We start from the raw sequence: 24,601 nt of genomic DNA on the forward strand, positions 1-24,601 counted from the left end.
GTTTTAAAGTTATCAGCACTTAAAGTGACACTGGTCAGATTTGCAAAAAATGGCCAAGTCCTTAAGGTGAAATAGGGCCGAGTCCTTAAGGGGTTAAATTGCCTGAAATTTATGATTCCTTAGGGCTCATGCACACAAACGTGTTTTTTCCTGTGTCTGGTTTTTTTTGCGGCGCGTATGTGGAAACATTCACTTCATTGGGGCTGCAAAAAAAAACAGAAATGACTCCGTATATGTCTGGCCGTTCCACACAAAAAAATGTCCTATTATTGTCTGCATTACGGATCAGGATAGTACTGTTCTATTAGGGGCCGGCCCTTCCGTTCCGCAAAATGCTGAATGCACATGGCCGGTATCCGTGTTTTGAGGATGCAGTATTTGCAGACCACAAAACACCCAACGGTTGTGTGCATCATCTTCATATTCACCAAGACTTGTCTCATGAAAAAATTGTGCGAATGACTGGAAAAAGTTCCCCCTCAAAACAGAAGGGAAAAAAAAGGTCAGGAGTAGAGTAAGAGCTCATGCACACGACCGTTGTTTTGTTCTGCATGCGAGCTGCAGTTATTTGCGGCTCGGATGCGGACCCATTCACTTCAACGAGGCCGCAAAAGATGCGGACAACACGCCGTGTGCTGTCCGCATCTGTTGCTCCGTTCCGTGGCCCCACAAAAAAAATATAACATCCTATTCTTTTCCGTTTTGTGGACAAGAATAGGCATTTCTACAATGGGCCGCCTGTTCCGCTCCGCAAATTGCGGAAATGGAACAGTCATATGCATGAGGCCTAAAAATAAGACTGCTTATGCGCCAAATTCAGGTGCAAGAAAATAATACATCAGAAATAAGGCACAAAACAAAGACAACTCCAAAATAAAAATTAGGCCTCTTGCACACGAAAGTGTACTGGCCGTGCCCGTGCTGCGGTACATTGTATTTTATGACAATTTGAAATTCTCATGCACACAATGCAGATTTTTTCGGTGCAGATTTTAAAATCCGTAGCATGTCAATTTATTTTATTTTTCCTGACCTGATTTTCTCTATTCACTTCAATGGGGAGAGTAAAATCTACATGCGGAAAATCCGCACCAAATCTGCATGTAAATACGCACCAATTGCGGATTGACCAACACAGATTTCCCTGCGAACACCTGCGGATTTTAGTGCGGAGTCAGAATCAGCTTTTTTTACTCGTGAAAACAGGCGCAGACACCATAGTAAATGTGTCCCAACGAGTCAGCAAAAAGAAAAAAGTGTGGGCGGCATACGGACCACATCCGTATTTTGTGAATCCACAAAACGAATATAGTCGTGTTGATGCCCATAGAGATGTATTAGGACATCATGCCTCTAAAGCAGTGGCGTAGCTAGAAATGACTGGGCCCCACAGCAAATTTTTGAATGGGGCCCCCCTCCTCTTGTAATTTTTTCGCAACCCCTTCCTTTCATGCTGCCCCCATTCCTGTGGCTAGTAAAGATCGCTCTCTCAGACCAGGCCCGGCAGCTGTTCCATCCGTTTCCTACACTGTCTATACTGTCACTGTATATAATGTCATTGTGTAATACTGTTGAGGGGGCCCTGACAAAATCTTTTAGTCCTCCTCCACCTGGATGGGCCCCTTCTGGGTCAGGGCCCCAAAGCAGCCCCTTCCCCTATAGCTACGCCCCTGCTAAAGTGTTCCCTTTTGCATTCTGTCCTTAAATTCCGAACGCATATGCGAACCCACCCTTAGCATAAAATTAAATCTGTCACAGTGTAAGGGTCCATTCACACGTCCGTTTTTTCTTTCCTGATCTGTTCCGTTTTTTCTGGACCAAATCTGGACCCATTCATTTTCAATGGGTCCTGGAAAAAAACGGACAGCACAATGTGTGCTGTCCGTTTCCGTTGTTCCGTTCCGCATGTCCGTTTAAATATAAAACATGTCCTATTCTTTTCCTGAAAAATCGGATCCTGGTACAATACAAAGTCAATGGATCCGCAAAAAACGGATGACATACGGATGTCATTCCGTATGTCATCCGTTTTATACGGAATCCGTTCCTGGAAATGACATTAAATTATAATTTTTTTTTAAAGAAATCCAAACAACTTTATTTGCTTATTGAAATTTATACATTTTTCAGTTTTTTGCGGATGACATACGGAAACATTTTCAGGAACAACGGATCCGCAAAAAACGGACAGAAAATCGGATTATAGAAAAATACTGACGTGTGAATGTAGCCTAATACGGGTGCTGCAGATACTACTGTCCCCCCTTGGCCTTTTTAAAAGTTGTGAAACTACAACTCCCAGCATGCACACTTGCTCAGCAGCACTCGGCACAGTGCACACCCTCAGAACATGAATGGAGCATGCTGAGATTTGTAGTTCCCCAACAGCTGGAGTGCAGGGAGCTTCCTGGCTGCTTCTATACCGAGTGCAGCCTCCTCAGCAATGTGACAGGAAGCGTCTTCTAACTGTGTCCTGCTACAGAGTAAATCGCGCTCGGTAGCTACCATTTTATAGAGTGGGGGGGTCTATAATACCTTGCTTCGTATTAAAGTGTAATGTTATGTTCAATTCTTTATAGGACTGAACTTTGTTTTACAGATAACATAGTATGTGTCGTGCAGTTCTTGTCCTGTAGACATTTACATCAAATATATTACATGCAAATATCGCTAAAAGACGCCCCCTCTCCCCTCGCTCGACGTGGTTGAACCCAGGAGGGCGCCAAGTCTCTGCAGACCGGAGTGCTGCTGATAGAACATGCCGCCCAGGAGGAAGAAACCCGGGCATGTGCCCAGTGACCAGTGGGTGCTCATAGCTCCAGGTATACATAGGCCTGGCGTTACGTGTTAGTTCATACAGTGCGTTTTTACTACCGATTGGTCGCTGCACTAGGTGTGTGCCGTACAGCAGCTGCACTGTTTGTAGGAATGCACTGAGTAGTTTGAGGGAGATGTAACTTTGTTTCTGCTAGGACGTAACATGGAAGCCACAGATGCATGCATCCAAATAAAAAGAGACGGCCCTAAAGTGGTGCGAGTGGAGCAGTTGCCAATAGCAACCAATCAGAATACAGCTTTCATTTGAAAACAGACCACTGAAATATGAGAGCTGGAAGCTGATTGGTTGTTGGGGAAACTGCTCTGCTTTTCTGTTTCAGCTATTGTGATGAATCCTGTGTGTGTGGCCCCTAACATTGCACTGATTTTTCCAATGCCTTTTGCCATTCGGTTCTGTTCACATTGGTAAATTGAAACCACAGCATCTGGAGGTGCAGAGATCGGGGAAGCTGTTCGTTCACTCTGGTAGAGGCGCCGAGGATTACCACAGCCATGTTCCTATGGAGCCCAGCCTGTGACAGGGCTCTATAAGAACATAATGGGAAATTAACTGCAGCCTGTGAGAGAAGCAATCTGAGGATTGCGTGTTCAAGTCCCCTAAGGGCACTTAAAGGGGTTGTCTGCTTTATATATATTTATGACCAATATCAGAACGGATAGGGGTCCAACTCCCAGCACCACCGCTGATCCGCTGTTTGAAGAGAAAGCAGCGCTCTTAGGGCTCATGCACACGACTGTATACCCTTCAAGGCATACGGTGCGTGAGCGGGCCATATGTCCCGGAGTGGCATACATCGTTACTATGATACTGTGCACATCGGGCGCCCGCGGGACTATTGTCCTGCACTCATATGATCTTACTCGCTCACGGACCGTATGTTTACCTGCTCGCTGTCATTGCTGAGGATATAAAATATATAAAGAATTAAAAAAATATAAAAGTTTAAATCACCCCTCTTTCCGTAGACTAAAAAATAAATACATAAATATGAACATCATGGGCATCACCGTGACTAAAAACGCCCGTACTATTAAGATATACAAATATTTTCCAATACCGCGAATGGCGTACCCCTCAAAAAATGCTGTAAAATGTGATCAAAAAGTCTCACACGCTCCAAAATGATATCAATAAAAGCGACAGATTGTCCTGCAAAAAATGAGCCTCCGCCCAGCTCAGTAGATATAACTATAAAAATGTTATGGGGGTCAGAATATGGGGATGTAAAAAAAGAAAAGGTTTTTTTTCAGAGTTTCAATTTATTTTTTCAGTATTTAGACATAAAAAAACGATACATATGGGGTTTCGTTGTAATCGTACTGATCCAGAGAATGAAAGCCATAGGTCAGTTTTTCTTTTCCAATTCCACCCCATTTGGAATTTTTTGTTCCCGCTTCCCACTACATTGCATGCCATAATTAATGGTGGCATTAGAAAGTACAACTTGTCCCGCCAAAAAAAAGCCCTCATATGGATATGTGAACGGGAAAAAAATAAGTTATGGCTCAAGGTAGATAGGGGAGAAAAATTAAAAAACCTCCTGTATCCTAAGGCTTATTGCCCACATTTGCGGATCTGCAATACACGGGCACCGTTCTCTGTGCATTCCGCATCACGGATGCGGACCTGTTCACTTCAATGGGTCCACAAATCCAGAGATGCGGAACGGAAGCACCTCCGTGGGGTTTCGTCCTGTACTTCCGTTCCGCAAAAAGCTCTGGAGGCGGACACCAAAACGCTGCTTTACAGTTTGGAAAATCAGTTTTGAATACCGTGAGGGGTGTAGATTCTAAAATGGGGCCATTTATGGGTGGTTTCTATTATTTCAGCCTCACAAAGTGACTTCAGACCTGAACTGGTCCTTTAAACATTGGGTTTTGGAAATTTTCTTAAAATTTTTTAATATTTGCTTCTAACGTCTCAAAAAAAAAAAAAAAGGTCATTTACAAAGTGATCCAAACATGAAGTAGACATTCTCCCTGGCTAAGAGCGGTGCGCTCTGATTGGATGTGCTCACAGCCAGGGAGAAGAGAACCGCCCCCAGCGAAACTGCGAGTCTCCGCCTAGTATAACAGAGTCAGCTCATTATAATATAAGGTGCCGAAATCAACGGGGCCAACAGTGCACGAATGGGGGGGGGTCTTTTGAAGAAAAATAAAAGTGCCATGGGATCAGTGGGGGCCGCCCTATAAGGTAAGACCATAATTAGACTAGGGCTAAACTGATGAAAGGTCCTCTTTAAGGTGAATAATGGCAGGGTCCTGAAGGGGTTAAACACATCTTGAGAACCTGCATTTTTTTTGTTATCTGTTCAGATTTTTTTGTATTTATCTGGTGATAATTTATACACGGTGGATTTCTGTAAATTCTTCACATCTCATTTCAGATTCCCTGAAAGATGATGCAGAGAAGCCAAGTGATAAAACATTGTTTGCCAAGTTACGCAGTCCCCTTTCAGGTGATATGGGCGTCTTACTTCTTCATTCTTGATTGAAAAGGCTTATCTTAATGCTATCATTGGTGGCGTATTACAGGAACACATCATTGATGTCTGTCTTCTGTGACCCCGCCATACACTAGGACCAACGACTAATTTTGGAAAACACGCTTAAAGGGGTTCTGCAGTTTGTTTAAACTGATGATCTATCCTCTGGTTAGATCATCAGCATGTGATCGGCGGGGGTCCGACCCCTGGGACCCCCGCCGATCAGCTGTTTGAGAAGGCCGCGGCGCTCCAGCAGAGCCGCGGCCTTCTCACTGTTTACCGCTGGCCCAGTGACGTCACGACTAGTATCAACTGGCCTGGGCGGGGCTAAGTTCTGTTCACTTGAATGGAGTTTAGCCCCGCCCAGGCCAGTTGATACAAGTCGTGACGTCACTGGGCCAGCGGTAAACAGTGAGAAGGCCGCGCCGCTGCATTCTCAAACAGCTGATCTAACCAGAGGATAGATCATCAGTTTAAACAAACTGCAGAACCCCTTTAAACAAATCAGTGTGGAATCTGAAAGTTTTTTCAGCGTGGGGATTCTGCTCCAAGATAGGGCATGCTGCTTTTTTCCACGTGTAAAAACAAACAAAAGCAAGTGCTGCTTCCCACTGAAATGAATGGAAGGCTGTTTTGAGGTGTTTCTTGGAGCTGTTTTTGAGGCAGAAACAATTACATAGTATGCATCAGAAGAATTCCTGTTAATTCACACAGTATTCTTATCAATTTCAATAAAATATTTAGTACAGAGGAGAACCGAGAAATACAGGGCATGCAGATAAAAAAAACCTATTGTATGCTACATGCTAACTGCTTAGAGCAATCACAATGCGGCTGACCGCCGGCCTGGTGGATGAGTGCGCTATGTAACACACAGGGATGGATGCTCTTAAAGTGAGAGTGTCGCCTCGTTTTCACCAATATAACTAACAGCCTTGCCCCACAAAAGATTGCAAACACATCCCCAACATCCCTGTGTGCTCTTTGGGTCTTTATTCCATGTCTAGGAAAGGCACTTTTATTCTGCTGTAGAACAGCTCCCAAGTGTTCAACTGGGCGAGCTTTGCTGTTTCCTGTGCCCAAAGCAAAACCCTCACAACTGGGCACTTGGGAGCTGTTTTCCAGCAGAATAAAAGCCCTTTTTCTGGACATGGAATAGAGACACAAAGTGCACACAGGGATGTTAGGAATGTGTTTGCAATCTTCTGTGGGGCAATGCTGGTAGTTATATTGGTACAAAAAGCAGGAAATTAAAGCCTTATTCTGGTTATATGAAGTTATCCCCTATTCACAGGCTAGACTGTAACTATTAGATCAGTGAGGATCCGGCCGTTGGGATCTCCAGCGATCATCAGAATAAGGACCCCCCGAAATGTATGGAACTGCTGATTGAGCCTGTGCCTCTCCATTTATTCTCTATGGGACTGGCAGAGATGGCAGAGTACAGCGCTCAGTTGTTTCCGGCAGTCCCATACAGATGAATGGAGCAGCAGTGCACATGTTCCACCGGTTGTTTTGGTGGGTTCTGAAGCGATCCCATTCTTGTGATGGTTGGAGGTTCCATCTTACAGACCACCACCGATCTAATAGTTATCCCCTCTCCTGAGGATAGGGGATAACTCGATATAACCAGAATACCCCTTTCAAGTTAATCCCATGGATTTTGCAAAGTGGATGGCCAAAATTCGGTGTAAAAGATGATATGCAGCGCAGATTTTACAATTCTCCTGCAAATTTCACCCTTTGCGATGCATTGGGTGAAATCCACAGCAAAATCCACAAGTAATTTGGCAGAAGATTTTCTGAAACAAAATAAGTTGCATGTGGACGTAACTTTACTCGTATAAATGCAGAATTGCCATTGTCATCAGTTTCGCTATTGCTACTTTCACCACATGACAGTTTGATAAATCTTGGATCTAAGCCATACAAAATGGGGAACTTGCTCCATACTGTAAACCCTGTGCCATGAAGGGGTTTCCCTGCCAGTGCTCGCCTCAAAAAGGGAACAGCTTTCTCTCCTGAATCTCGCATAATACAGATTTGGCTGAGCATGCATGTGTTTTAAATGAGGGGCAACAAGGAGTAAACGGACTCCTCAGACCCCCTTACATATTAGATTGTCAGCTGGTAAGTCTAATGTGTATGGGGGCTTTTAGTTTTCTGGCAGCGGCTTGTCTCCTCTCCATAGGCACGGCAGATATCTTACGTGTCGGACGTTCTTTGATTGTGGGATGGCTAACTATCAATTCTTATGTATTTCTAGATAAAGGCGCCATGTTCTTATTTATCAGCTGTGGACAGCAGGTCTGCGAAGTGAAAGTTTTCCAGGAGGAATATCGGTCATGGTTTATTGGTCAGACAGTTCAGGAAGGTGAGAAAGTTAATACAATCCCCGAACTGTCAGCTTAATATGCTGTTCTGTGTAAAGGTAGCATTAGGCTTGTGCGAATCCAGCTTTGGATCATAGATCCAAACTCAATTCAAAAACATTGCTGTTATGCTGTTTCTGTACAGCATTAAAATGTATGGTCTCTGTGTAGGCAAAGTTCATATTCCTCGAAGTTGCACAAGACTTTGGTGCATTACTACGATATTCCTATCTGCGTATTTAAAAAACATTTTAAAATAGGAATCCGAAGTGAGCTTTGGTACCAAGGTATCAACTGGTATGGTTTTGGTTCAATTTCATGCGGCTTTTCCGCACCCTTAGTAGCCACAGAGGCACAAAAAGGTAATGTCCCGTTTTGACATCTGCGCATTAATATTCCCTTTGTCAATACGATGTGTCTGTCAGCAATGATTTAAGTGTAAGGCCAGGTTCACATCAGCGTTATGAATTCCGTTCTTGCTTTCTGTTAAAACATGGTTATAACGGAATTCGTAAGATGGAATTTAAAACGGAAACACTTTATCACCTTATTTTCACACCCAGAACTTTTTTATATTTCTATTTTCAGATCTGACTCGTGGCTTGTTTGCAGGACAAGCTGTACTTTGTATTGGTACAATTTTTGGGGTGCATACGATTTTGATTCTTTTTACGTAACTGCATTCACTATGCAGGATAAATACTTTGAGATGTTTTTGGACGCAGCAATACCAATTATGTTTATTTTTGTATATAAAATTAGGAAAGGGGGGTGGGTGATTTAAATTTTTAATGCTATATTTTTAAAAAACATTATTTATGTTTTTTTACCTTTTTATATTTAGTCCTGCTAAGGGACTTGAACTTGCAATCATTTGATTGCTTATACCATAGACTACTTTACTGTTGCAGTCTATGGGGATTCTGCAGTTTTCCTATTAAACCCTAAATTTTGTTATTATTAAGTTTTATTATTAAAACCTATTACTGGTCTGGGAGACCTCGCAAGGCCCCAGGCTGCCATAGCAACCAATTGGCACACCTGCGATATTGTTGGAGGTTAGGTGGAGCCCCCTCATTCTGACTGAGCACTCAGATGCCACAATCACGATTGACCATGGCATCTGTGGGGTTAAACATCCAGGATCAGAGTTATCATCATGTGTACCTAAAAATAGTACCAATAAAAACATCTACTCTTCCCACAAAGAACGAGCCCCTACACAAGTGGTCATATTTGGTATTTTTGCGTCCGTATCAATCTGCTCTATAAACAGCACATGATCTAACCTACCTGTCATGTCAACATTGTAAAAAATAAAAACTGTGGCAGAACAGCTATTTTTTTGTTACCTTACCTCACAAAAGGCATAATATAGAGCAATCAAAACCCATATGTACCCTGAAATAGTACCAACAACTGTCACCTTATTCTGTGGCTTCCAAAATGGGGTAACTTTTTGGGAGTTTCTACCGTAGGGGTTAGGGATCGACCGATATTGATTTTTTTTTAGGGCCGATACCAATAATTTGTGAACTTTCAGGCCGATAGCCGATAATTTATACCGATATTCTGGGAATTTTCATTTTTGGGGGAAAAAAATTCCTACACAAATCTGCTGAAAAGTAATATGTTTATTGTTAACGTGTATTTTTATTTTTTTTGTAAATCTTTCTTTTTCATTTATACTTAATATTATTTATTTTTTTTACTAACTTTTAGCCCCCTTAGGGACTAGAACCCTTGTCCTATTCACCCTGATAGATCTCTATCAGGGTGAATAGGACCTCACACTGTCCCTGCTGCTCTGTGCATAGTACACACAGCAGCATGGAGCTGAACATGGCAGCCAGGGCTTCAATAGCGTCCTGGCTGCCATGGTAACTGATCGGAGCCCCAGGATTACACTTCTGGGGCTCCGATCGGAGGAGCAGGGGAGAGGGGATCCTGTGGCCACTGCCACCAATGATTAATACTGGGGAAAAGGGCTTGGGTGGGGGGCGCACTGCGCCACCAATGAAGATAAGTCTTTAATTAATTCATATACAGGAGGAGGGAGCTGGCTGCAGAATCACATAGCCGGCCTCTATGAGCGGTAGCTGCGACCCGCGGCACCTAAGGGGTTAACTACCGCAGATCGCAGCTACTTGTCATAGAGGTCGGGAGCCGGCTATGTGATTCTGCAGCCAGCTCCCGCCTCCTGTATATGAATTAATGAAAGACTTATCTTCATTGGTGGAGCGGTGGCCACAGCCCCACCCCTCCTCTTGTCCTCCCTCCTCTAATTGGCGGCAGCAGCAGCACAGGGGGAGGGAGACACTGCTTCCTTCTCCCCTGTGCTGCGGAGGGAACACAGAGAGCGCTGAGAGCAGCGCGTTCTGTGTTCCCAATATGTTATCGGTATATCGGCAAAATAGATGCCGATACCGATAACTGTCAAAATCCTCAATATCTGCCGATAATATCGGTAAAACTGATAATCGGTCGATCCCTAGTAGGGGTGCATCAGGAGAGGGTCTTCAAATGTGACATGGTAACTTACAGGATATGGACACCTTTTGTGTAAAAAAAAATATATATATTTACACTAATTTATTTTTTGGAGAAAATAATTTCTCCAATTGGTTCTATTTTCTATCTTTTTTTGTTTTTGTTCTACAGCCTGCTGTGCTTCCTATGCATAGCAGGCTGCTCTCAGTGAGTTTACAGCCTGTCTCCCCCCCATAGTCAGGAGCGCTGTATCAGAAGCTGCCAGGTTCGGCACACATGAAGCCCTGCCCCTCACCTGAAAAGCCCCGCCCCTCACGGACATCTCTCTCACCATGAGCAGCTCCAGAGTCTGGACTAAACACTACATTGTGGTTACAGGACCTGTGGTGATCAGCTGTGTGTGGGAGGAGTTAGGGGAACACGGGCTCCGTGTAGTACTGTGCTGGTGGACAATGAAGAGGTACTTTATGTGATTTTTGCCTGTAGAGCTGCGGACATGCGCTGCTAGATCGCCGTTAGCACATCCACAATATACATTCCCCATAGCTGTGAGTGCTTTTATTTAGGCAAAATCCGAATCTCCTCCTTGCTCCCGGACGTCACAAAGTTAGAGCGCCGTAATCTCGCAGCTAGCGCATGCGCAGTTCGTTCCCTGAAGCTGATACTAGCACAGGGAAGGAACACTGTGCCGGCACTGACATTCGGCATACTTGCACATGCGTGAGAATACGGCGCTCTAACTTGGTGACCTCAGGGAGCAAGGAGAAGATTCAGAGGATGCGCGGCGGTGCTGGGCTCCTGAAACGTTAGTAACAGCCCCTTAAGCTACTTTCACACTTGCATTTTGGTTTCCGTTTGTGAGATCCATACAGGGATCTCACAAGCGGTCCAAAACGGATCAGTTTTTCCCTAATGCATTCTGAATGTAAAAGGATCCGCTCAGAATGCATCAGTTTGGCTCCGTTCCGCCTCCACTCCACTTTGGAGGCGGAGCGTTTGGTGTCCGTTGAAACTGAGCCAAACGGATCTGTCCTGACACACAATGTAAGTTAATGGGGACGGATCTGTTTTCACTGACACAATGTGGCACAATAGAAAATGGATCCGTCCTCCATTCACTTTTAATGGTGTTCAGGACGGATCCGTTTTGGCTATGTTAAATACAAACGGATCCGTTCTGAATGGATGCATGCGGTTGTATTATCTGAACAGATGCGTTTGTGCAGATTCATGATGGATCATCAGTTTACTGGTGCCGCCAATTTTTTTTATTTAAAATATATATATATATTGTTGCCTAAATAAAAACACTCACAGCTATGGGGAATGTATATTGCAGACTTGCTAGCAGCGATCCAGCAGCACCTGTCCACAGCTCTATAGGCAGAATCCCTTTAAGTATGGAAGGTGTGTATAAAGCAGGGCTTTGTCAGTGTAACCAGTCTATTGTACAGTTTTCTGTGTGTAATGTGCACACAGTAGTTCTATCTGTGTAATGGACATGTAGCAGGGCTGTGTGTAAATAGTAAACTATCTGTGTAATGGGCATGTGGTAGAGCTGTGTATGTAATATGTATATATTAGTGTAAGGTGGGCGCAGTGTATGGCAGCAGTGGTCTTCTGTTTTTAGATGTTGGATAAATGTAAAATGTTGGATAAACGTAAAATTGGCTACATTTATTTCTGCATGGGAGACTAGCAATGGTTTTCCTGCAGAAATATCAGCCTCATAACATTATGTGGGCCTATGCATTATATATGTGAATTACCGCAAAATTTGTACTCCTCGACTAAAAATACTGCTCAAAGTTAAGAGGAGTATTTTTACTCTTCTGGAAAAAATGTAGTGCAACCTCTGCTGTCAGCTGTAACATACAGCTGACAGTCTGCTTCAAACTGCAGACATAACCCCTTCCATGCCATGGTCCTTAGGGACTGCTGTATGGAAAGGGCTAACCATCGGGCCGCTGCTCTGCTGTGGCAGCGGCCCGATGCCGTCCCTCTCCCCCTCCCTTCTCCCGCTGTGTAGGATGGCGTGTTCACCTCCATACAAGCCGTCACCCCCCTCCCCTTCAGGATGGCTGCTAGCTGTGCTATGTAACAGGATGTGGGGGCGGGGCAGCAGAGCTGTGCTGGTGCATGTGAAATCAACAGGAACACCCACAGAGCCTCACAGGAGATGACCGCTCTGAGCAAAAATCATATCAGAGCATTTCTGAGGGCATGTGAAGCAAAGCTGATACCAGTTAACAAGTGCAATTTTTTTATTACGGTAAGATATGGGTTTATTGATTTTTAGTGCACAAAGTTAAAGTAATTATCCCAGTGAAATCTGCCCTTCATATGTTGCATATGTTGCTTCTTCCCTTCTGTGCCCTGCCGTGTGCCCATACAGCAGTGAAAGACCACACATGGGGTGTTTCTGTAAACTGCAGAATCAGGGTAATGGATATTGAGTTTTGTTTGGCTGTTAACCCTTGCTGTGTCCTGAAGGCCTGGTCCTCAAGGTGAAATATGGCAGCGTCCTGAAAGGGTTAAGCCTTAGGGGATATTGTTTTAACAAACCAGGCTTTAAACTAATAAGGATCATAAAGACACACACATGAGTAAATCATCACATATAATATTCTAGAGCAGAATAAAAGTGGTAGTTGTTTCATTTTTACACTAGCTTTCACGTATAACTGTGTGCATGATTATTCTTGTGCTAAAAATATTCTAAGTTTTTGTTTTGTTTTTTTCTAGATGGCAGATTACTGTATGTCACACCAGTAGACCCTCTGTTTTTGGTGCTGTACTATCTGATGAAAGCTGACAAAGAGGTACAATATACACCAGCTAATTGTGATCACTGGACTTTCAGGACAGAAAGAGGCAGCTTGTGTAGTGTCTGCCCTACCAAAGTCGCAAATTTTAACATAAATGGCATTTTCACAAAAGTTTGCATTTTTCGTGTCGCTCTCACCAACTTCTAAAAAGAGCCAGAGCTTAGTGGAAGTGGTGATAACAGAAAACTGGCATAAGTTAGAAGTAAAATCTCCACTAGCTCCTTTATTTCAGTTTGTCACACTAACATCACATTTGCAACAAATGTCTTAAGAGGACTGCGTTTCTTAATAAATTAGCTGCACCTTACACCAGCAGGGCTCTTTCACACTTGCGTTGTTCTTTTCCGGCATAGAGTTCCGTCGTCGGGGCTCTATGCCGGAAAAATCCTGATCAGGATTATCCCAATGCATTCTGAATGGAGAGAAATCCGTTCAGGATGCATCAGGATGTCTTCAGTTCAGCACCGGAACGTTTTTTAGCCGGAGAAAATACTGCAGAATGCTGCGCTTTTTGCTCCGGCCAAAAATCCTGAACACTTGCCGCAAGGCCGAATCCGGAATTAATGCCCATTGAAAGGCATTAATCCGGATCCGGCCTTAAGCTAAACGTTGTTTCGGCGCATTACCGGATCCGACGTTTAGCTTTTTCTGAATGGTTACCATGGCTGCCAGGACGCTAAAGTCCTGTTTGCCATGGTAAAGTGTAGTGGGGAGCGGGGGAGCAGTATACTTACCGTCCGTGCGGCTCCCGGGGCGCTTCAGAGTTACGTCAGGGCGCCCCACGCACATGGTTGATGTGATCGCATGGATCACGTCATCCATGCGCATGGGGCGCTCTGACGTCATTCTGGAGCGCCCCGGGAGCCGCACGGACGGTAAGTATACTGCTCCCCCACTCCCCACTACTACTATGGCAACCAGGACTTTAATAGCGTCCTGGCTGCCATAGTAACACTGAACGCATTTTGAATACGGATCAGTCTTCAAATGCTTTCAGTTCACTTGCGGTGTTACGGATCCGGCGGGCACTTCCGGCAAATGGAGTACACGACTGATCCGGACAACGCAAGTGTGAAAGAGGCCTAACACTGCCATGTAAAATGTCAGGCTTTAGTAAATGTCATTCCTTGCCCCCCCCCCAACACACATTACATAGTGGCTATAAATGATACTGCACAGTGCTTCACTATTGTTCACAGCTATTTCAGACAGGTAATTGGGGTGCTGGGAGTCGGACCCCCACCGATCTGATATTGATGACGTATCCTAAGGATAAGTCATCAGTGTTAAAGTCCTGGAAAACTCCTTTAAGGTGACTATACACATTTCCTCCAGGCTAATTGCCAGGGTTTCCTTTCGCCCTATAAGACACACCTGCCCATAAGATGCACACCTGCCCAATAAAAAGATTTATTTTTTATTAGATTACAGATCAAACCCCCAGTGATACTAAGACCTCATATTAGACAAAAAATAAACTTGCATTTCCGGCTCCGGACGCAGAGCGTGCCTGCGTCCTCGCACTGTGATTGTGTGTGGCACCGGCAGAAGAAGACCAGGGAGCATTGAGTACAGCTAGTACAAGAAGCTTCACCGCTTTCCAGTCTAACTTGTGCTTTACTGTACCATAATGGAAGTGGTAATTAGTATTCGTCCCATAAGGCGCACTGATATTCTCCCACAACGCACACCATTTTAGGGGGGGGAAAGTGCATCTTTTTGGGCGAAAAATATGGTACTTTGTAAGCAGAAACAGCTCTTCATCAGATGGCCCTACACTACCCAGGACTGTCGACGTCCATTAGATTCTGCATTTGTCTCGAACAGTGTTGTTGAGAATATTCTTTCAGAGCAGAAGCCATTCACTCTTTTTTACTAGCGAGATTTTTAACTCAATAATTTTTGTTGTCAATTGGTTCAGTTTTGTTTTCTTTTCTTTTCTTTTTATTAAGCAAGGGAAATTTCAGCCAGTGGAGCAGATTGTGGTAGATGAAGAATTTCCAGCATGTTCATTGTTACTGCAGTGCACACCAGTAGCACAATCTCTTCATCATGTCACAGAAGAAAAGGGTAATCATTTCTGAGCAACTAAAGTTAATGAAATGCAATCCAAAGATACCTAACACTAAAATTGTGTTTCCTAAATCTTTCCTCAAGGAGCCCCAAGAATGCATTAACAAGTGCTATTTTTTTTCCTGCTGCTTTCGCATAATACTTACCCGTACTTAAAGGCTATGTACACCTTTGGGGGCAATTTATTATTATTTTTTTTTATTGCATTGTACTCATTTTGAGCTAAAATCATTTTTTATTATAAATATGGAGTCCTTTTTTCTGTACATAGCTTTGATGCTCTAGAAGCAGCCTCTGGATTTTCTCTTTCTTCTGTCAGTTGGGGAGCTGAAGGGCTCCTTATCTCTGCTCTCTGACATTAGAAACACTCATCATAGCTCAGTTTTTATCTTCCTAATAAGAATGTGGCTTAAATAAGTGTTTATGACCTCTCAGTACAGGGAGTGCAGAATTATTAGGCAAGTTGTATTTTTGAGGATTAATTTTATTATTGAACAACAACCATGTTCTCAATGAACCCAAAAAACTCATTAATATCATAGCTGAATATTTTTGGAAGTAGTTTTTAGTTTGTTTTTAGTTTTAGCTATTTTAGGGGGATATCTGTGTGTGCAGGTGACTATTACTGTGCATAATTATTAGGCAACTTAACAAAAAACAAATATATACCCATTTCAATTATTTATTTTTACCAGTGAAACCAATATAACATCTCAACATTCACAAATATACATTTCTGACATTCCAAAACAAAACAAAAACAAATCAGTGACCAATATAGCCACCTTTCTTTGCAAGGACACTCAAAAGCCTGCCATCCATGGATTCTGTCAGTATTTTGATCTGTTCACCATCAACATTGCGTGCAGCAGCAACCACAGCCTCCCAGACACTGTTCAGAGAGGTGTACTGTTTTCCCTCCTTGTAAATCTCACATTTGATGATGGACCACAGGTTCTCAATGAGGTTCAGATCAGGTGAACAAAGAGGCCATGTCATAAGATTTTCTTCTTTTATACCCTTTCTTGCCAGCCACGCTGTGGAGTACTTGGACGCGTGTGATGGAGCATTGTCCTGCATGAAAATCATGTTTTTCTTGAAGGATGCAGACTTCTTCCTGTACCACTGCTTGAAGAAGGTGTCTTCCAGAAACTGGCAGTAGGACTGGGAGTTGAGCTTGACTCCATCCTCAACCCGAAAAGGCCCCACAAGCTCATCTTTGATGATACCAGCCCAAACCAGTACTCCACCTCCACCTTGCTGGCGTCTGAGTCGGACTGGAGCTCTCTGCCCTTTACCAATCCAGCCACGGGCCCATCCATCTGGCCCATCAAGACTCACTCTCATTTCATCAGTCCATAAAACCTTAGAAAAATCAGTCTTGAGATATTTCTTGGCCCAGTCTTGACGTTTCAGCTTGTGTGTCTTGTTCAGTGGTGGTCGTCTTTCAGCCTTTCTTACCTTGGCCATGTCTCTGAGTATTGCACACCTTGTGCTTTTGGGCACTCCAGTGATGTTGCAGCTCTGAAATATGGCCAAACTGGTGGCAAGTGGCATCTTGGCAGCTGCACGCTTGACTTTTCTCAGTTCATGGGCAGTTATTTTGCGCCTTGGTTTTTCCACACGCTTCTTGCGACCCTGTTGACTATTTTGAATGAAACGCTTGATTGTTCGATGATCACGCTTCAGAAGCTTTGCAATTTTAAGAGTGCTGCATCCCTCTGCAAGATATCTCACTATTTTTGACTTTTCTGAGCCTGTCAAGTCCTTCTTTTGACCCATTTTGCCAAAGGAAAGGAAGTTGCCTAATAATTATGCACACCTAATATAGGGTGTTGATGTCATTAGACCACACCCCTTCTCATTACAGAGATGCACATCACCTAATATGCTTAATTGGTAGTAGGCTTTCGAGCCTATACAGCTTGGAGTAAGACAACATACATAAAGAGGATGATGTGGTCAAAATACTCATTTGCCTAATAATTCTGCACGCAGTGTAGTTTAGAGAGAAGGTTTATTAGATGACGGCACAAAGTGAAAGTACCAGTCACACAGAAAAAACTGATAACCCTTTGTGACAGAACGGGTTAAAGGGGTTATCCAATTTATTAAACACAACAACCCCCCCCCCCCCCCCCCCCCATGTGCCGGGCCCCTCACAGGTAATATACTTACCCCGCTCCTGGCGCCGCCGCTTCTGCTTCTCCCTGTACACGGATGAAAACATCCGGTGTCGGGAAGGGGGGGGTGGGGGAGCAGCAGCCAATGGCAGACGGGGACGAGCCTCCCTAGTGTTGCTTACAATGGCTCGTCCCAGTCCCCGCCATCCATTGGCTGCTCTCCCCCCCCCGACACCAGATGTTTTCATTCGTGTACAGGGAGAAGCAGTGCGGGGACCAGGAGCAGCGCCGGGAGCGGGGTAAGTGTATTACCTGTGAGGGGCCCGGCACATGGGGGCCTGTTTGAGAAATTGGATAACCCCTTTAATATTTTTAATAAAGGCCAATTGAAAATATGATTTTTAGCCAAAAATAAGTAAAATGCGATCATAAACAAAAATTGCCTCTGTAAGTGTACATAGCCTTTACGTTTTATGATGATCATGACCAAAAATATGTGACAAAGCCAGCATCTGTTTTATGTGTCATATGCAACCCATGACTCGTTCAGGTATATACATATGTGCCAGTTTTGTAGCATTTTAGTGCCTCCGTTAACACAGAAGTGCACTGCTTATGCAAAATCGTTGTAAAATTTACCACCATTTTAAATAGCCACAGTTTTTGTGGCAGTTGTGATAGAAAGCCATTACAAAAATGGCACATGTAAATACAGTATAACATTTGGGTTCATTGAGGACTAATTTGGGAAAGAATGCAGTAGAAGGGGGGCTACTGTCTATTTCATTGTTTTTCTTTACATTTCCTCACCCTCCTCAAATAAATAGAAAAGCTTAATCTCTGAAGAAAACCACAAAGTATTGGTCCTCATGGAATCCAAACTTTTCTAAGAACTATACCAGATTGAACCTTCCCTTAATTATAATGTATGTGTGTGTGTGTGTGTGTGTGTGTATGTGTGTGTGTGTATATATATATATATATATATATATATATATATATATATATATATATATATATATATATATATATTAGTGTGTATTTATCTTTTTTTATTGTTATTTAAACCCTTAAGGACCCTGCAATTTTTTACCTTAAAGGGGTTCTGCACTTTGTTTTAACTGATGGTCTATCCTCTGGTTAGATCATCAGCATCTGATCGGCCGGAGTCTGACACCTGGGACCCCCGCCAATCAGCTGTTTGAGAAGGCAGCGGCGCTGCTGGAGCGCCGCGGCCTTCTCACTGTTTACCGCTGGCCCAGTGACGTCACGACTAGTATCAACTAGCATGGGCGGGGCTAAGCTCTGTTCACTTGAAGGGGTTAGGTCATGTGGTATTTTTTTTTAGAGACGGTCGATACAGACGTGGCGATACCTAATATGTCTACTTTATTTTTTTCCCTATGTTTTACTTTTTTTTTTTTTTTTTTTTTTTTACTTTATTTTGGGAAAAAGACCCTTTTTTCTTTTTTTTTTTTTTTTTTTTTTTCTTGAAAGTTTGAATAATTTTTTTTTCCACTTTATTTTTTTGTCCCACTCTGGGACTTCAACTTTTGGGGGTCTGATCCCCTTTACAATGCATTACAATAGTTCTGTATTATAATGCATTGGCTTTAAGTGTATGAACAGTGTAATACACTTACAGCTCCCTGCCTTTTATTCACAGGTCGCACAGCACTAGGGAAGGGGTATGGGTGTCTGAGGGGGACTAAGTGCAGCTGATGGGGTTAACTGCTGCAGCTAACGGGGAAGCGCAGGCACCGCTAACTGGTTACATGGCTCCCCAAAATATCAATGAGCACGAAGGAAGGGCTATGGATGTGTGAGGGGGACTGAAGGGGTTAACTACAGCTGAGAGGTAAGGGCAGGCTAACTTACAGTTCCAATCTCCTCAGCACTTGGGAATCAGAATTACAAGCAGCTCTGTCTTATCAGCTGTGTGTTTACTCACAGTGTCCGTTTAACTGCAGGACGAGAATGTTCGTCCTGGTGCCTGAAGTACCTGCAAGTCAGGACGAGTATTCTCATCCAAGGTCCTAAAGGTGTTTATATATATATATATATATATATTTTATGTATAATATTTATATAGCTACTTAATAGTTCATATTGGCATATCCAACCCACCCCCATACCTTCTAGTAAACTAAATACTATCTGAATAGTTAATGCCTTATATACTTTGTCGTTAATATTCATATAAAAATATATATATAGATTAATTTATATAAAAACAAATCAAAATCAAATATGTAACTTATTCTTAATATTTATACTATTCACTAATTAATATTCTACAACTTAACTATTCAAATTTAAAAACGACAAAACCAGAGAAAATGTTATAAAATTTGTTTATTAAACTCTATTAACCACATAAAAGGAAATGAATGTAACTTTAAAATATATTATAAGCCAATGAAAATTTACTGTTGAAAAAAAAAGCTTTGTAGGTCTTTCCACAGATTTTTTTTTTTACTTGTGTTTCACTGTTTTACTAGAAATTGGCAGCAAGAAATTTTACAAGTACAGTAAAGAGAAGACTCTTGCATGGCTAAAGAAAAAGGTGACTTATCTCTGTGACATAATGGAACATTAAAGGGGTTATTAACTGATGACCACTCCTCTGTCATTACACAGCACGATCTGCCGAAGGCAAACAATGATTTTTAAGCATGCTTAAAAATCTGGACTGCCTGATGAACTAGTTTTGTTTATCAGGTAATCGGCAGCAGAATTACACAGATGATTGCCAACAATTGTTACTATGAGCGCTTGTTAGTGATGAGCTGAAACACAATCTGCCAGTGTAATACGCCCATTAGTTATCATTGGCCTGTGTAATTGGGTTGTAGAAACGAGCGCCGATGAATGTTATCCGCTGGCGTTTGCACTGCCCGAAGATCAGGCCTTGTAATAGTACCCTAAAAGAAGTGAACATGGTCTGTGCATTAATCTTTTATGTGATTATCTGTAGGTTGATCAAACTGTTAAAGTATTGAAGGACAGTGACGTATGTGTGGGGGGAACCACACAGTCTGTCAGCTTTATTCGGGTTAAACAGGAATCTCACATACAAGAAGGTAAGTTGCAGTTACTACAGTGTCTTCATTGAGCATTTGTTCAGTTGCAATGCCATCCGTTCCTTTGGTCCTCCAGATTGACCTCAGAGTGTGTCAGAATACAATATTTTCTTATGTAGCCTTTCATCAGTTCACCTTTTAACCACTTCCCGACCGCCCATTGACTATAAACGCCCTGGGCAGTCGGGTTTATCTCTAATCGGATGTTTCTAAATGTCTTTTCCCCTGCAACTTGGACTACTATGTCAGCCTCAGTTACAGGAAAATCAATAGTGGGAAAAAAAAAAAAGGTAAATGTCCCCAAGAGGTCTTGTATGACCTTATGGGGGGCACAAAGTGTAAAATAAAAACAAATTTTCACATGTAAAAAAAATTTTTCCCCCAATTTAAGTCATTTCAAAAATGTTAAAAATAGAAAAAATAAATAAAATAGACATATTTGGTTTTGCTGCGTCCGTGACCACGGCTGGCTCTCTAAAAATATCACATGATCTACCCCGTCAGGTGAATGTTGTAAAAAAAAAAAAAAAGTTGGCCAAAACTGCTTTTTAGTTACCTCACTTCCCAAAAAATATAATTTTAATTGATCAAAAAGTCGCATGTACCCCAAAATGGTAGTAGCAATAAAAACGTCACTTCATCCCGCAAAAAATGAGCCCCCACACAAGACTATAGCCAGAAAAATGTAAAAAATATGGCTCTAAGAAAATGGCTGCTATTGTGTAAAACGTAAAAAAAAAAAAAAAAAAAAGACCTATTTGATATCGGGTCTGTAACGAACGGATCTACAAAAATATCACATGGATCTACCATATAAAGTAGATCTTAAAAATTTCAAAAATTGCTTCGAAAATTCTAAACCTTCTTACGTCCTAATTTTTTTTTATTACATTACCAAAATGATGCCAACAATAAGTAGACTTCTGGTGAATGTTAATTGATGGATATTTTATGAGGTATCACGATCTGTCTTGAAAGCGGAGAGATTCAAATTTAGAAAACAGGGCATCAATATCTGATCAGTGGAGATCCGACTCTCGGCATCCCCACTGATCAGCTGTTACAAGAAGAGATGCCGCTTATACGAGCGCTACTTTCTCTTCAAGATTACACTGCATGTTGTCTTGGCGGCACAGTTTAATGGCAAATGCTTGTTCCATTCACTTGACGACGTGCAGTATAATCTTGAAGAGGAAGTAGTGCTCATACCCGCGCCGCCTCCTCTTCAATCAGCTGATTGGCGGGGGTGCCAGGAGTCGGACCTCCACTGATCAGATATCGATGACCTAACCTGAGTATAGATCATCAATATTACCGGCTGTACAACCCCTTTAATTAAACCTATAGATATCAGTTGTTTTGTTTTTTTTCCATAGTTTGCAGATAGAAATTCTGTAAATGATAAGACCGGCGTTATTATATGGACTGTTAGACATTTAGCTGTGTTAGTGAAACTTTGTCTAAAACAATTTCTCACTGGTATGAGATTCCCTAATGGTTCATAAACTGGCTCGTGTTATATTTGCACAGCTTTTACTGCACCCTCTGCAGGAATGCCAGGTCATACCGGGGTTCAGGAGATTCTTCTAACCTGATAAATGTATGCAAAACCCCCTCAGTTCTTTCAAAGGGGATGTATCGTCAGAAAATTACATGGTGTTTATTTGTACATCTTATTTTTGATGGGATTATTTTGGTCATTTTTTTGTGTGATCATCCACATAAAAAGAAAATCTTAACTTTTTGTTCTCACTGAAGACTACACATCTGAACAGATGAGCAGATACAACCCTTCTTGTTTATTTGCTATGGTTCTCCCATTAAAGGGAGTCTGTCAGCAATATCGGACAGTGATAGATACTGTAGGTGATGGGTAATGTAGGTTAAACATACCTCTGATGATGGTTATGCTAGTTACATGACCTTCATGTGTATTGTGACTGACTTTCTGCCCTCGACTGACAGCTCAATCAAGCGAGGAGAAGGGGGAATTTGCTAGTCGTGTGTTCAGTGCAGAGATCCGAGGCAATGGCACATGAAAGGCACTTGCAAGAGTCAGTGGAGAGGTTAAAAGTTAATTTTCTTGATTATGCCAGTAGCATGCTGAATAAAAGAGGTATGTTTTAACTACCTTTACCCCCCAGCTATCTAGTGCTGTCATCATGGTTCAGAAATGGTGGCAGACTCTCACTTAAAAGGTCACTAAGTTTTGGTAAAGCTTTTGATATGTCATAGACACATATCAAAACTTTTGATTGGTGGGTGTCGGAGCACTAAGAACCCAACGATCACTAGCACTGAACCTATATCGTGCTCTCTCTAATCGCTGCAGAGGGCAGAATGGAGATGGGCCCATAGATTTTTATTGAGCCTGTCTCCTACAGTAAGGACTTATCAAAAGTTTTACTAAAACTCAGTATTTAGATCTTGCATATTAGGGGGTTCACACAGGACCTGTGTGCTTATCTTCACTTTGTCTATTAACATTTATTTCTGTTTGCACAGAGGACTATGTGCGCTATGCTCATGGACTGGTTTCAGAATACATTTCCATACAGCTCCGCGACGAGCTGTCTACGTATCTAAAGTAAGGCTAAAACCTTTAAATGAATGGAACAATACGTGTAAATCCCACTTCTCTGTGGTTCTGTTTTGAATGTTCATAAAAGCTTGCTGATATTTTCAGCACCCACTTGCAGCAAAAAACATTGGTTTGGTTGCTCTCCTCCCAATGTTTTTGTTAATGTATGGCCCTCATTTTGTTCAAAATGTATCCTTCCATATGCCAGGTTCATACGATGCATGTTTCTGGTGTTTTTCTGTTGCATTTTTAACCACCTCCGGACCGCTGTACGCACAGACGCGTCCTGGAGGTGGTTGATTCATTCTGAGTGGACGCGCCGGCGCGTCCTCTCACGATGGCCGAGATTTCCTGTGAACGCGCGCACACAGGCGCGGAAGGTAAGAGAGTTGATCTCCAGCCTGCCAGCGGCGATCGTTCGCTGGCAGGCTGGAGATGTGATTTTTTTTAACCCCTAACAGGTATATTAGACGCTGTTATGATACCAGCGTCTAATATACCTGCTACCTGGTCCTCTGGTGGTCCCCTTTGTTTGGATCGACCACCAGAGGACACAGGTAGCTCAGTAATATGTTGCACCAAGCACCACACTACACTACCCCCCCCCCCCCCCCCCCCGTCCGTCACTTATTAACCCCTTATTCACCCTTGATCACCCCTGATCACCCCATATAGACTCCCTGATCACCCCCCTGTCATTGATTACCCCCCTGTCATTGATCACACCCCTGTAAAGCTCCATTCAGACGTCCGCATGATTTTTACGGATCCACTGATAGATGGATCGGATCTGCAAAACGCACACGGACGTCTGAATGGAGCCTTACAGGGGCGTGATCAATGACTGTGGTGATCACCCCATATAGACTCCCTGATCACCCCCCTGTCATTGATTACCCCCCTGTCATTGATTACCCCCCTGTCATTGATTACCCCCCTGTCATTGATTACCCCCCTGTCATTGATTACCCCCCTGTCATTGATCACCCCCCTGTAAAGCTCCATTCAGACGTCCGCATGATTTTTACGGATCCACTGATAGATGGATCGGATCCGCAAAACGCACACGGACGTCTGAATGGAGCCTTACAGGGGCATGATCAATGACTGTGGTGATCACCCCATATAGACTCCCTGATCACCCCCCTGTCATTGATTACCCCCCTGTCATTGATCAACCCCCTGTAAAGCTCCATTCAGATGTCCGCATGATTTTTACGGATCCACTGATAGATGGATCGGATCCGCAAAACGCACACGGACGTCTGAATGTAGCCTTACAGGGGCGTGATCAATGACTGTGGTGATCACCCCATATAGACTCCCTGATCACCCCCCCTGTCATTGATCACCCCCCCTGTCATTGATCACCCCCCCTGTCATTGATCACCCTCCCTGTCATTGATCACCCTCTGTAAGGCTCCATTCAGACATTTTTTTGGCCCAAGTTAGCGGAAATTTTTTTTTTTTTTCTTACAAAGTCTCATTTTCCACTAACTTGTGTCAAAAAATTAAATCTCACATGAACTCACCATACCCCTCACGGAATCCAAATGCGTAAAAATTTTTAGACATTTATATTCCAGACTTCTTCTCACGCTTTAGGGCCCCTAGAATGCCAGGGCAGTATAAATACCCCACATGTGACCCCATTTCGGAAAGAAGACACCCCCAGGTATTCCGTGAGGGGCATATTGAGTCCATGAAAGATTGAAATTTTTGTCCCA

The 24,601-nt window shown here is 42.9% G+C and overlaps 1 protein-coding gene across 3 annotated transcripts in view; it reads left to right on the forward strand.

The window, feature by feature from the left end:
• The first annotated feature begins 2,671 nt into the window (after positions 1 to 2,671).
• The window catches only part of RNASEH2B (ribonuclease H2 subunit B), a 30,186-nt gene continuing 8,256 nt past the window's right edge, over positions 2,672 to 24,601 (forward strand). For all 3 annotated transcript variants that reach the window (XR_005777748.1, XM_040426039.1, XM_040426040.1), the window contains exons 1-8: positions 2,672 to 2,822; positions 5,226 to 5,297; positions 7,591 to 7,698; positions 12,932 to 13,008; positions 14,967 to 15,084; positions 19,712 to 19,776; positions 20,188 to 20,293; positions 22,799 to 22,880. Coding sequence is in view for 2 of the 3 variants with exons in the window: in XM_040426039.1 (XP_040281973.1) it covers positions 2,759 to 2,822; positions 5,226 to 5,297; positions 7,591 to 7,698; positions 12,932 to 13,008; positions 14,967 to 15,084; positions 19,712 to 19,776; positions 20,188 to 20,293; positions 22,799 to 22,880 (692 nt within the window). In the remaining variant the exon portion in view is untranslated. The remainder of the gene's footprint in view (positions 2,823 to 5,225; positions 5,298 to 7,590; positions 7,699 to 12,931; positions 13,009 to 14,966; positions 15,085 to 19,711; positions 19,777 to 20,187; positions 20,294 to 22,798; positions 22,881 to 24,601) is intronic.

The sequence above is a fragment of the Bufo bufo genome, chromosome 3 (genome assembly GCF_905171765.1).
Source record: "Bufo bufo chromosome 3, aBufBuf1.1, whole genome shotgun sequence".
NCBI classification, from domain to species: domain Eukaryota; kingdom Metazoa; phylum Chordata; class Amphibia; order Anura; family Bufonidae; genus Bufo; species Bufo bufo.